Source organism: Acanthochromis polyacanthus, chromosome 1 (genome assembly GCF_021347895.1).
Source record: "Acanthochromis polyacanthus isolate Apoly-LR-REF ecotype Palm Island chromosome 1, KAUST_Apoly_ChrSc, whole genome shotgun sequence".
In the NCBI taxonomy this organism is placed as follows: domain Eukaryota; kingdom Metazoa; phylum Chordata; class Actinopteri; family Pomacentridae; genus Acanthochromis; species Acanthochromis polyacanthus.
In genome coordinates, this window is record NC_067113.1 from 36,730,229 (window position 1) to 36,745,258 (window position 15,030).

The 15,030-nt window shown below is 39.2% G+C and overlaps 1 protein-coding gene across 1 annotated transcript in view; it reads left to right on the forward strand.

Annotated features, from left to right (window-relative positions):
• The window catches only part of akap6 (A kinase (PRKA) anchor protein 6), a 176,834-nt gene that overhangs the window by 119,762 nt on the left and 42,042 nt on the right, over window positions 1-15,030 (forward strand). Inside the window, exons 16-17 of the mRNA XM_051947550.1 lie at window positions 3,669-3,815; window positions 8,470-8,727. Of these exons, the coding sequence (XP_051803510.1) occupies window positions 3,669-3,815; window positions 8,470-8,727 (405 nt within the window). The remainder of the gene's footprint in view (window positions 1-3,668; window positions 3,816-8,469; window positions 8,728-15,030) is intronic.

The window sequence follows — 15,030 nt, forward strand, 5'->3', positions numbered from 1 at the left end:
TCCAACATGAGGCCCGTGGGCCAAAAGCGGTCCTCCAGAGGGTCCAACATGAGGCCCGTGGACCAAAAGCGGTCCTCCAGAGGGTCCAACATGAGGCCCGTGGACCAAAAGCGGTCCTCCAGAGGGTCCAACATGAGGCCCGTGGTCCAAAAGCGGTCCTCCAGAGGGTCCAACATGAGGCCCGTGGTCCAAAAGCGGTCCTCCAGAGGGTCCAACATGAGGCCCGTGGTCCAAAAGCGGTCCTCCAGAGGGTCCAACATGAGGCCCGTGCGCCAAAAGCGGTCCTCCAGAGGGTCCAACATGAGGCCCGTGCGCCAAAAGCGGTCCTCCAGAGGGTCCAACATGAGGCCCGTGGTCCAAAAGCGGTCCTCCAGAGGGTCCAACATGAGGCCCGTGGGCCAAAAGGGGTCCTCCAGAGGGTCCAACATGAGGCCCGTGGACCAAAAGCGGTCCTCCAGAGGGTCCAACATGAGGCCCGTGGACCAAAAGCGGTCCTCCAGAGGGTCCAACATGAGGCCCGTGGGCCAAAAGCGGTCCTCCAGAGGGTCCAACATGAGGCCCGTGGACCAAAAGCGGTCCTCCAGAGGGTCCAACATGAGGCCCGTGGTCCAAAAGCGGTCCTCCAGAGGGTCCAACATGAGGCCCGTGGACCAAAAGCGGTCCTCCAGAGGGTCCAACATGAGGCCCGTGGGCCAAAAGCGGTCCTCCAGAGGGTCCAACATGAGGCCCGTGGGCCAAAAGCGGTCCTCCAGAGGGTCCAACATGAGGCCCGTGGACCAAAAGCGGTCCTCCAGAGGGTCCAACATGAGGCCCGTGGGCCAAAAGCGGTCCTCCAGAGGGTCCAACATGAGGCCCGTGGGCCAAAAGCGGTCCTCCAGAGGGTCCAACATGAGGCCCGTGGGCCAAAAGCGGTCCTCCAGAGGGTCCAACATGAGGCCCGTGGACCAAAAGCGGTCCTCCAGAGGGTCCAACATGAGGCCCGTGGACCAAAAGCGGTCCTCCAGAGGGTCCAACATGAGGCCCGTGGGCCAAAAGTGGTCCTCCAGAGGGTCCAATCCGGTCCTCAAAGTGTAAAAATTCCAGAGAAGACATTAACTGCAGATTGTAAATTAGTAAAACTATAAATTTAAAATCATTTCTAGACCATGAAAAGTTGTTTGGATCAGAAAGTAAAATACTAGATTTTTCATTGTTGTTTTGTCGTTTTGTGGTTCAATTTTGTAATATTTTGTCTTGAATATGTTGTTTTTTGTCTTTTTTTGTCTTCTTCTGTGGTTGTGATCCTCCAGTAAATCCTCCATGGTTCAGGTCCAGGTGACTAAATGTTGTGTTCCTGTGTAGACACTCTGTGATCTGGAAGTTCTAATGAGGAAATGATAAACTGAGGATGGATGTTGATGGAACTGAACTTATTTTTCTTCAGAAATTTCAGGTTGTTCATGATGTTTAGTAAAAATGTAATTTCTTAAATGTGAGCATTTCTGCACGACAACAAAGGAACCAGTAGGAGTTGTGGTTATATAGAGGTTATTCTGCAGTGGTTTTACTGGTTTTACTGGTTTTACTGGTCCGGATCACTGGAGATCAGACTGGGCTGAGTGAAGAACCTGGACTAAGATGATTCTGACTCTCCTGGTCTACAGGCTAAAATAAATCTAGAATTCTTAGAGGATCTAAATAACTGAGATGTTTTCAGTGATTGGAGATGATCAGTGTGTTCAGCCTCAGAGCTTCAGGTTTGATAGAAGAACCAGCAGAACCTCCCAGCCGGTCCGTTAATCGGGTTTAATCCACAGTAAATGCTGGTGTCTCCATCTGCAGCTGAGTTGTGATTTTAAAGGTGGATTGTTCCTACAGTGTGTTAAAAAGTGACTTTCAGGTTGTGGAATAGAAGCGGCAGCTCCCCGACCGCAGAGCTCAGAGATGCAGACGCTCAGCAGCTCTTGCTGCTACAAAACGCAGCGTTTCTTTCAAACCCTCCATGAAGCGCTCGGCTGTCTGCCGTCTAGTGCCGCTGCGACGTTTGATTCCTGCGACTGCGGCGCTGCAGAGCTGCGACGGGTTTTCCCTTTAAAGTGGTCAAAGCAGCGAGCAGAAAACTCCTGCGACGCTCAAACGCCTCATCAGGAGCCGAGCTGCAACAATAAAAGTCAAAGATCTGCTGCTGCTTCAAAGACCGCAGGAAAATACGAGTCTCCAGCTTCAGAAGTCTGACTGGAGCTTTTACTGGAGGATTTCACAGCTTCAGAGTCTGCTGCTGTCAAATGATCGATATTTAGAGACATTTACAGCAGCTCCACGCAGACAGGGTGAAACAGGAGATAAATGGGCTTCTGGAAGATGATTGTCTAATCTGCTAAAATCAGTGTAGATATTTATATAAGTATAGTTAATATTCTGTCTATTTTATTTTAACCTTAAGTTTCCTAAACAGAACCATAAAATAACACGTGTTAATAATATAATAATAGTAAAATGTTCGTCATGCTTCAGATTTTTAGATTTCAGGGCTGGAAATGGAAATAAAACAACCTAACATTAGATAAACTGTGAACATTCACATGTTAGATAAAACACAAGCTCCCTGAAATGAACGCCCTCCTCATTTTAAAGGCATTATGGAGGATGTTTTTTTTTGTTTAATTTGTCTGATTCACATAAATGAATATACTGACCTTTAGTGGACTTGTATGTATGGTCTCTGAAAGAATTAAAAAAAAATAACTGTGGACATGGCAGGACCTGAAAAACATCAGCCAATCAACACGCTCGGACCGAGGTGTTTGGTTTGCTCCCTTTCCTGTCAATCAAAAATCTTCCGGCTCAGGCCTAGTTACGTAGATTACGTACGCCTTGGACTTACCTGTTTTCTGTATGTGTTGCTTTGGTACAGCTTCGTAGTTAGCTGGCGACTTGTTTTGCTCATCTTTTTTTACATAATGGCAGATAAAGATCCAGGGGGACCCAGCCGTAAAAGACAACTTCACGAGTCCTACGCAAGTTTCTGGAGGGGGGCGTTTCTTCGTAAATGTTAAGAGGGGGGAGGTTGGGGCGGGGGGGGGGAGAGGTTGTATGTGCGCATGCTACGTTCAAAGTCGTAGGAAATTAAATTTTCTCTAATGCCTTTAAAACAGAAAATCTCTTCACCTGCTGATGTGGAAATGCAGATTAATTCATGCAAATGTGATTTAAATTACCTGTAAATGAACTTTTATCACGTTTTCTCATCGTTTTTAGAGATTTGGGTTTAAAGATGAAAACATTTTAAAAAGTGACTCGACGTTCTGCTGAGTGAACGTCTGACCGACCCGTCCTCCACCCCGACCTCCTCACCATCACCAGCTACAGAGCATCCTGCTGAAACTGCAGATAAAAACATGATTTAGTGTCTGATTCTCCTAAACCAGAGTCTGAACCTGAACTCAGAGAAGTAGAAGATCCTCGAGGAACCTTTGGAGTTCACAGAAATGTTCTTTAAAGAACCACTTGGTGGGGTTTTGGGTTAATGTCCAACAAAACAACAATTGACAACAAGTTGTTAGTACCAGTACCAGTACCATTAAGCCCAGTACCAGTACACCCAGTACCAGTACCAGTACACCCAGTACCAGTACCAGTACCAGTACCAGTACACTACACTCATCAGACTGATGGTTTCTTCTGTCCAGAGCTCCTACACTGAGCTGATGATGATGGAGGGGAGGAAGAGCAGCCTGCTGGGTCGAGCTGAGTCCCTGAAAAGGAGCTCAATTCACCTGCCCAGTACCTTCCACTGCAGGATCCACAACCTGACGCACACCTGGAACCAGCTACAGGTAACTAACGCACACCTGGAACCAGCTACAGGTAACTAACGCACACCTGGAACCAGCTACAGGTAACTAACACACACCTGGAACCAGCTACAGGTAACTAACGCACACCTGGAACCAGCTACAGGTAACTAACGCACACCTGGAACCAGCTACAGGTAACTAACGCACACCTGGAACCAGCTACAGGTAATGCACAGAGAACGAGTGGATCGGGAGCAGGAGATGGATTGTCCTCCACAGAGTCCAGAGCTCACTGAGAACCTCTGAGATGTTCTGGAGAAGACTTTGGTTCAACTCTCCCATCATCAGTAGAAGATCCTGTGGAACATTAATGCATTTGTGGACAGAAATCAATGCTGTGACATTAGAGAAGTTCATAGAAACGATTCCACAGAGAACGTTCTCAGAGCTGAAGGATGAAATATTAGAGTGACTGTTTTATTGGACGGTCAGTGTGTTTTCTCAGACGGATTTCAAAGCTCCTCATCCTGATGAGTAGAACATCATTAAAGCTTTTCTCAGTTTGAATGGATCCAGCTGATGAACGTTAGTAGAAACTTTAGCACCAACGCTGTAAAAACCTGTGATTGGTCAGAAAACAAACGGCTTCTTTGTGTTTTTAAAGCTGTTGGTGAACAAACAGGTCCAGGATCAGTTCCATCCACTCTCTAAAAGCTCCATCCCTCTTTGTTTCTGCTCAATTATCACTTCTATCCTTCCATCCTCATATCTCTGTTTGTGGTGTTTTCCTCTAAACTCCAGTCTGATCATCAGCAGAGACTCACGGCTCGTCTTCAACACGCACTTCTTCATTAATACTATTATTATTCTTATTATTCAGAACTTCTTCATAACGAGGCTGGTTTCAAACATTAAAACATCTTTAAATCATTCTTAAACGTTCAAAGCTTCTCCTCCATGTTCTGTGTTTCCACGGCAACCAGTCCTGAAGCATCAGAAATGACTGAAGATCAACAAAATAAACGGTGAAGAAACAGATTTATGACGTAAACAAACATCAGAATGTGGCTGGAAAAAGAAGTTTAGAAAACACAAAACCTTAGAATGGGTTACTTTGTCATCTTGTGTCTCGTTATTGTCGTTTTGTCCTATTTTTGTAGTTTAGTGTCTCGTTTTTGTGGTTTTGTGTCTCATTTTTGTTGTTTTGTCCTGTTTTTGTCGTTTTGTGTCTCGTTTTTGTTGTTTTGTCCTGTTTTTGTCGTTTTGTGTCTCATGGTGTAAACCCATCCCTCCTGACCGTGTTGTCGTTCTAAAGTAACGCTGTTCAAACGTCAGAAACACCAAAATGAACATGATGTGAGAATGAAGGCTGATGAGAGCCGCTGATGGACTCAGAGGATCGTCAGATTCTTCCAGATTCTCTTCATCAAACCGCCTGTGGAGGACACAAAACGTATATTTTTAGAGAGAAGCTGTTTGTGTAAAACGTTGTGTTAAATTACATCCGTCTGCCGTCATAATGACTCCCAGCACAAAGCTAACGGCACATTTCAGCTCAGGGGTCCTAAAGTGGACCTTTTTACCTGCCAGAGTTCAGGAAGACGAGAGGCGACGCTCACAGCTTTTGTCCAAACTCATAGAGATGGAAATGAGCTGCAGGAACCCCCGCCGAGAGCGTGAGCACAGAAAGACAAAAAGCAGCTAAAAACAGCTAAAAACACAGCTCAGTCTGCAGGAAGCCACGCCTGAACACTTTAACTCTGAGACGATTCAACAGTTCAGTGGTGAAGACATTCTGGTCTCACATTAAGCTGAAGCTCCGTCCACATCATGAACCCTCAGAAGGTCCAGTGATCAGACCTAAACTCTTCCATCAGTGTGTTTTTATGGCATTATTGTCATTTTGGTTCAGAATAATAATTACTATTATTGTTTTTGTTGGCAACACTAGAATGATTTCATGTTTGAATCCTGTTTATTTTAATTTTATAACATTTTGAGCATTTTAATAATTGATAAAGAAGAATATTACACAGAACAGTAACAGAAGAATGAAAACATCCATTCTGTGGACATTTCTCAACTTTTTTCATCCACTCCATGATATTATCAAGGGTAAGGAGCTGGGGGTTGTAATATAAGACACAAAGTGACAACAACGAGATAGAAAACAACAAAAATGACACACGAGATGACAAAAATGAGAAACAAGACAAAACAACAAAAACACGACACGAAACGACAAAACAAGACAAAACAACAAAAACACGACACGAAACGACCGAAACAAGACAAAACAACAAAAACACGACACGAAACGACCGAAACAAGACAAAACAACAAAAACACGACACGAAACGACGAAACAAGACAAAACAACAAAAACACGACACGAAACGACCGAAACAAGACAAAACAACAAAAACACGACACGAAACGACCAAAACGAGACAAAACAACAAAAACACGAAACGAAACGACGAAACAAGACAAAACAACAAAAACACGACACGAAACGACCAAAACGAGACAAAACAACAAAAACACGACACGAAACGACCGAAACAAGACAAAACAACAAAAACGCGACACGAAACGACCAAAACGAGACAAACAACAAAAACACGACACGAAACGACCGAAACAAGACAAAACAACAAAACGAGACACAAAACGACCGAAACAAGACAAAACAACAAAAACACGACACGAAACGACCGAAACAAGACAAAACAACAAAAACGAGACACAAGACGACGAAAGAAGACAAAACAACAAAAACACGTCACGAAACGACCGAAACAAGACAAAACAACAAAAACACGACACGAAACGACCGAAACAAGACAAAACAACAAAAACACGACACGAAACGACCGAAACAAGACAAAACAACAAAAACACGACACGAAACGACCGAAACAAGACAAAACAACAAAAACACGACACGAAACGACAAAAACGAGACAAAACAACAAAAACGAGGCACAAAATGACCGAAACAAGACAAAACAACAAAAACACAACACGAAACGACGAAACAAGACAAAACAACAAAAACGAGACACAACACGACGAAACAAGACAAAACAACAAAAACACGTCACGAAACGACCGAAACGAGACAAAACAACCAAAACACGACACGAAACGACCGAAACAAGACAAAACAACAAAAACACGACACGAAACGACCGAAACAAGACAAAACAACAAAACGAGACACAAAACGACCGAAACAAGACAAAACAACAAAAACACGACACGAAACGACCGAAACAAGACAAAACAACAAAAACGAGACACAAGACGACGAAAGAAGACAAAACAACAAAAACACGTCACGAAACGACCGAAACAAGACAAAACAACAAAAACACGACACGAAACGACCGAAACAAGACAAAACAACAAAAACACGACACGAAACGACCGAAACAAGACAAAACAACAAAAACACGACACGAAACGACCGAAACAAGACAAAACAACAAAAACACGACACGAAACGACAAAAACGAGACAAAACAACAAAAACGAGGCACAAAATGACCGAAACAAGACAAAACAACAAAAACACAACACGAAACGACGAAACAAGACAAAACAACAAAAACGAGACACAACACGACGAAACAAGACAAAACAACAAAAACACGTCACGAAACGACCGAAACGAGACAAAACAACCAAAACACGACACGAAACGACAAAAACGAGACAAAACAACAAAAACAAGACACAAAACGACGAAACAAGACAAAACGACGAAACAAGGCAAAACAACAAAAACGAGACACAAAACGACGAAACAAGGCAAAACAACAAAAACGAGACACAAAACGACGAAACAAAACAAAACAACAAAAACGAGACAGAAAACGACGAAACAAGACAAAACAACAAAACGAGACACGAAACCACCGAAACAAGACAAAAAAACAAAAACGAGACAGAAAACGACGAAACAAGACAAAACGACAAAAACGAGACACGAAACGACCGAAACAAGACAAAACAAAAACAAAAACGAGACACAAAACGACGAAACAAGACAAAACAACAAAAACACGACACGAAACGACAAAAACGAGACAAAACAACAAAAACGAGACACAAAACGACGAAACAAGACAAAACGACAAAAACGAGACGCAAAGCTACAAAAACAAGTGATGTCATCGCTTTGGTTATTATGACATCGTGTCCAGTGACATCACTCAGACTGACATCTTGTCCTGCTATCGATCTTCTCCAGCTTCATGATTCATATTCTATTGATCGACCTGCTGCTCTCCATGGTTGAACATCTGCTGCTCTCCATGGTTGAACATCTGCTGCTCTCCATGGTTGAACATCTGCTGCTCTCCATGGTTGAACATCTGCTGATCTCCATGGTTGAACATCTGCTGATCTCCATGGTTGAACATCTGCTGATCTCCATGGTTGAACATCTGCTGCTCTCCATGGTTGAACATCTGCTGATCTCCATGGTTGAACATCTGCTGCTCTCCATGGTTGAACATCTGCTGATCTCCATGGTTGAACATCTGCTGCTCTCCATGGTTGAACATCTGCTGATCTCCATGGTTGAACATCTGCTGCTCTCCATGGTGAACATCTGCCGATCTCCATGGTTGAACATCTGCTGCTCTCCATGGTTGAACATCTGCTGTTTCTTCTGTCCTTTCAGGAGATCCTGTCAGAGCGTTCGGGGCCCGGTTCCTCCCAGCAGAACCGCCGTTCTAACGGGAATATCCTGCCGTCTGGAGGTCGAGGAGGCTCCGTGGAGAACCCTCGTTCTGCTCTGTCTCCTCTGACCAACTCTCTGCTGGAGCAGCTGGAGACCAGGATCAAGGAGCTGAAGGCCTGGCTGAGGGACACCGAGCTGCTCATCTTCAACTCTTGCCTCCAGGACAAGGACCAATCAGAGCAGCTGCTCAGCTTCAAGGTAGGACCAGGACAGGTAGACCAGCTGTTAGAGCTCTGGTAGAACATCGCAACCAGGATGGAGGTGGAGGGTTGAAGGTCAGCAACTCAGATACCATTGATTGGTCTTCTTACACATGTGGACAAAATTGTTGGTACCCCTCAGTTAAAGAAGGAAAAACCCACAATTCTCACTGAAATCACTTGAAACTCACAAAAGTAACAATAAATAAAAATTTATTGAAAATTAAATAATCAAAAACAGTCATTACTTTTGAATTGTTGATTAACATAATTATTAAAAAAAACAAACTAATGAAACAGGCCTGGACAAAAATGATGGTACCTCTATAAAAGATTGAAAACTATTTGACCAGAGTGACATGATTAACTCAGGTGTGTCATTTAATTGACATCACAGGTGTTTCCAAACTCATAATCAGTCAGTCTGCCTATTTAAAGGGAGACAAGTAGTCACCCTGCTGTTTGGTGAAAAGGTGTGTACCACACTGAACATGGACAACAGAAAGCGAAGGAGAGAATTGTCCCAGGACATCCGAAAAAAAATTATAGACAAACATCTTAAAGGTAAAGGCTATAAGACCATCTCTAAACAGCTTGAAGTTCCTGTGACAACAGTGGCTCATATTATTCAGAAGTTCAAGACCCACGGGACAGTAGCCAACCTCCCTGGACGTGGCCGCAAGGGGAAAATTGATGACAAATTGAAGAGACGGATCGTTGGAATTGTATCCAAAGAGCCCAGAGCAACCTCCAAAGAAATTAAAGGTGAACTCCAAGGCCAAGGTACATCAGTGTCAGATCGCACCATTCGTCGTTGTTTGAGCCAAAGTGGACTTCATGGGAGACGACCAAGGAGGACACCACTGCTGAAAAAAACTCATAAAAAAGCCAGACTGGAATTTGCAAAAATGCATGTTGACAAGCCACAAAGCTTCTGGAGAATGTCCTTTGGACAGATGAGACCAAACTGGAGCTTTTTGGTAAGGCACATCAACTCTATGTTCATAGACTCAAAAACCAAGCATACGAAGAAAAGAACACTGTCCCTACGGTGAAACATGGAGGAGGCTCAGTAATGTTTTGGGGCTGCTTTGCTGCATCTGGCACAGGGTGTCTTGAAAGTGTGCAAGGTACGATGAAATCTGAAGACTATCAAGGCATTCTGGAGAGAAATGTGCTGCCTAGTGTCAGAAAGCTTGGTCTCAGTCGCAGGTCATGGGTCTTCCAACAGGACAACCATCCAAAACACACAGCCAAAAACACCCAAGAATGGCTGAGAGAAAAGCGTTGGACTATTCTAAAGTGGCCTTCTATGAGCCCAGATCTGAATCCCATTGAACATATGTGGAAGGAGCTGAAACATGCCATTTGGAGAAGACACCCATCAAACCTGAGACAACTGGAGCTGTTTGCTCATGAGGAGTGGGCCAAAATACCTGTTGACAGCTGCAGAACGCTCATTGACAAATACAGAAATCGTTTAATTGCAGTGATTGCCTCAAAAGGTTGTGCAACAAAATATTAAGTTATGGGTACCATCATTTTTGTCCAGCCCTATTTCATTAGTTTGTTTTTTAAAATAATTATGTTAATCAACAATTCAAAAGTGATGGCTGATTTTGATTATTTAATTTTCAATAAATTTTATTTATTGTTACTTTTGTGAGTTTCAAGTGATTTCAGTGAGAATTGTGGGTTTTTCCTTCTTTAACTGAGGGGTACCAACAATTTTGTCCACGTGTGTAGATCTCAGCTGATCGAAACCAGAAACCTTCTCAGACCAGATGTTCCCTGATGTTTGGGAACCACCAGATCCAGATAATCAGAAGATAAACTCTGATCCTCAGCTGGTTTTAGTTTGAACTCCAAAGTTTCATTCTGATGTGACTAAACTGTCCTCGTTTAAACCTGACTCCAGCTTAAATCCATCCAGGAACTCAGTCTGAACACTAAATCTCTTTCTGTAATTTTAACAACTGTTGACTGAGAAACTGGATCATTTTCAGGCAATTTAGGTCAATTTTCATTTCATTTTCAACTAATTTCCTGTAATGTTGGATCATTTTTGGGTCGTTTTCTATAAAAGTTTTACTCATTTTATGTCGTTTCATTTTTTTGCCTTTGGGATAATTTTGAGTCTTTTTGGACAGATTTCATGTCGTTCTGAACTTACTTTCTGTAGTTTTTGAGTCATTTTAATGTCATTCTCACTGAGAGGGATGTAAAACTGATCTGGTGTCAGTTTGTGGCAGAAACTCAAACTGACACCAGATCAGTTTAAGTCCATGCAGGTATGACAGTCTGAACACTGAGACAAACCTGTGTGAGTCTGTGTGTGTCTGTGGTGCAGTTGTGGTGGTTGTGTATCTGATGTATGGAGGAAACAGCAGAGAAGCTGCATGACGCTAACAGGAAATTAATCAGAGAGCAGCTAGCTGCGCTGATTAGCCTAGCCCTGCCGCGTGACTGACAGACACACACACACACACACACACACACACACACACACACACACGCTAATCCATGCATATAAGAGTATATAGGTGCCGCTGCCTGCTGAGATAAACGACTGACACACGCAGTAAATATAAAGACGACAACAGGAGTTCAGACGCACAAAAAGTTCCACAAAGACTCACAAACACTTTTTATTACATCATCATTTCGGTTGTTTGGAAAAATCAGTTCTCATTTCACTAATAAACAAATAAACAAACAGAAAAATGAAATGTGGCTCAGAATCAGTCCAGAGAATGACTTTATGGTCTGGATTTCAGTCACAACTTTATTTCTGAATGAGTCAATTGATGTTCATAAAGACTAAAAGTGTAGGTTTTGTTTTAGATATTAATATGTTATAATAACACGTATGTTCATGAAGTTTGTCCATGGCGTGTTCCTGTGGTAGAGGTCTTGGTTCTGACACCAGGTGGACGTGGTTCAGGTGGAGGATCAGAGATTATTCATGAGAACTCGTTTCCTAAATGATGAAACTGAGCAGAAACAGAGTTTATCTCTGATCTCTCAGCAGGAATCCATTGATCTGTGTCAGAAAGAGGCGAGAGCCGCTCAGATTGGAAATATTGATAGGAATCATTTAGACAAAGACAGAAAAGACGAGGAGAATGAAGATCAGTCTGTGATTCTGGTTCGATTTCTGCTCCTCAGCTCATTACTGTCCTCACCTATGAGACACAGCAGGAGTCAGCACCCCCCCACACAGCAGACACACAACACATGTACAATATATACACAACACAATAAATACACAACACAATAAATACACAACACAATAAATACACAGTACAACACAATAAATACACAACACAATAAATACACAATACAATAAATACACAATACAACACAATATATACACAACACAATAAATACACAACACAATAAATACACAACACAATAAATACACAATACAATAAATACACAACACAATAAATACACAATACAACACAATAAATACACAATACAACACAATAAATACACAGTACAACACAATAAATACACAATACAATAAATACACAACACAATAAATACACAATACAATAAATACACAGTACAACACAATAAATACACAACACAATAAATACACAGTACAACACAATAAATACACAACACAATAAATACACAACACAATAAATACACAATACAATAAATACACAACACAATAAATACACAATACAATAAATACACAACACAATAAATACACAATACAACACAATATATACACAACACAATAAATACACAATACAATAAATACACAATACAACACAATATATACACAACACAATAAATACACAACACAATAAATACACAACACAATAAATACACAGTACAACACAATAAATACACAACACAATAAATACACAATACAATAAATACACAATACAACACAATATATACACAACACAATAAATACACAACACAATAAATACACAACACAATAAATACACAACACAATAAATACACAGTACAACACAATAAATACACAACACAATAAATACACAATACAATAAATACACAATACAACACAATATATACACAACACAATAAATACACAACACAATAAATACACAATACAATAAATACACAGTACAACACAATAAATACACAACACAATAAATACACAACACAATAAATACACAATACAATAAATACACAACACAATAAATACACAATACAATAAATACACAACACAATAAATACACAACACAATAAATACACAATACAATAAATATACAGTACAACACAATAAATACACAACACAATAAATACACAACACAATAAATACACAGTACAACACAATAAATACACAATACAATAAATACACAACACAATAAATACACAACACAATAAATACACAACACAATAAATACACAATACAATAAATATACAGTACAACACAATAAATACACAACACAATAAATACACAACACAATAAATACACAATACAATAAATATACAGTACAACACAATAAATACACAACACAATAAATACACAACACAATAAATACACAGTACAACACAAAAATACACAATACAATAAATACACAATACAATATATACACAACACAATAAATACACAATACAACACAATAAATACACAATACAATAAATACACAACACAATAAATACACAATACAATATATACACAACACAATAAATACACAATACAATAAATACACAATACAACACAATAAATACACAATACAACACAATATATACACAACACAATAAATACACAATACAATAAATACACAATACAACACAATATATACACAACACAATAAATACACAACACAATAAATACACAACACAATAAATACACAGTACAACACAATAAATACACAACACAATAAATACACAATACAATAAATACACAATACAACACAATATATACACAACACAATAAATACACAACACAATAAATACACAACACAATAAATACACAACACAATAAATACACAGTACAACACAATAAATACACAACACAATAAATACACAATACAATAAATACACAATACAACACAATATATACACAACACAATAAATACACAACACAATAAATACACAATACAATAAATACACAGTACAACACAATAAATACACAACACAATAAATACACAACACAATAAATACACAATACAATAAATACACAACACAATAAATACACAATACAATAAATACACAACACAATAAATACACAACACAATAAATACACAATACAATAAATATACAGTACAACACAATAAATACACAACACAATAAATACACAATACAATAAATACACAGTACAACACAATAAATACACAATACAATAAATACACAACACAATAAATACACAACACAATAAATACACAACACAATAAATACACAATACAATAAATATACAGTACAACACAATAAATACACAACACAATAAATACACAATACAATAAATATACAGTACAACACAATAAATACACAACACAATAAATACACAACACAATAAATACACAGTACAACACAAAAAATACACAATACAATAAATACACAATACAATATATACACAACACAATAAATACACAATACAACACAATAAATACACAATACAATAAATACACAACACAATAAATACACAATACAATATATACACAACACAATAAATACACAATACAATAAATACACAATACAACACAATAAATACACAATACAATAAATACACAACACAATAAATACACAATACAATAAATACACAGTACAACACAATAAATACACAATACAATAAATACACAGTACAACACAATAAATACACAACACAATAAATACACAACACAATAAATACACAGTACAACACAATAAATACACAATACAATAAATACACAGTACAACACAATAAATACACAACACAATAAATACACAACACAATAAATACACAGTACAACACAATAAATACACAACACAATAAATACACAACACAATAAATACACAGTACAACACAATAAATACACAATACAATAAATACACAACACAATAAATACACAACACAATAAATACACAATACAATAAATACACAGTACAACACAATAAATACACAACACAATAAATACACAACACAATAAATACACAATACAATAAATACACAATACAATATATACACAACACAATAAATACACAATACAACACAATAAATACACAATACAATAAATACACAACACAATAAATACACAATACAATATATACACAACACAATAAATACACAACACAATAAATACACAATACAACACAATAAATACACAATACAATAAAT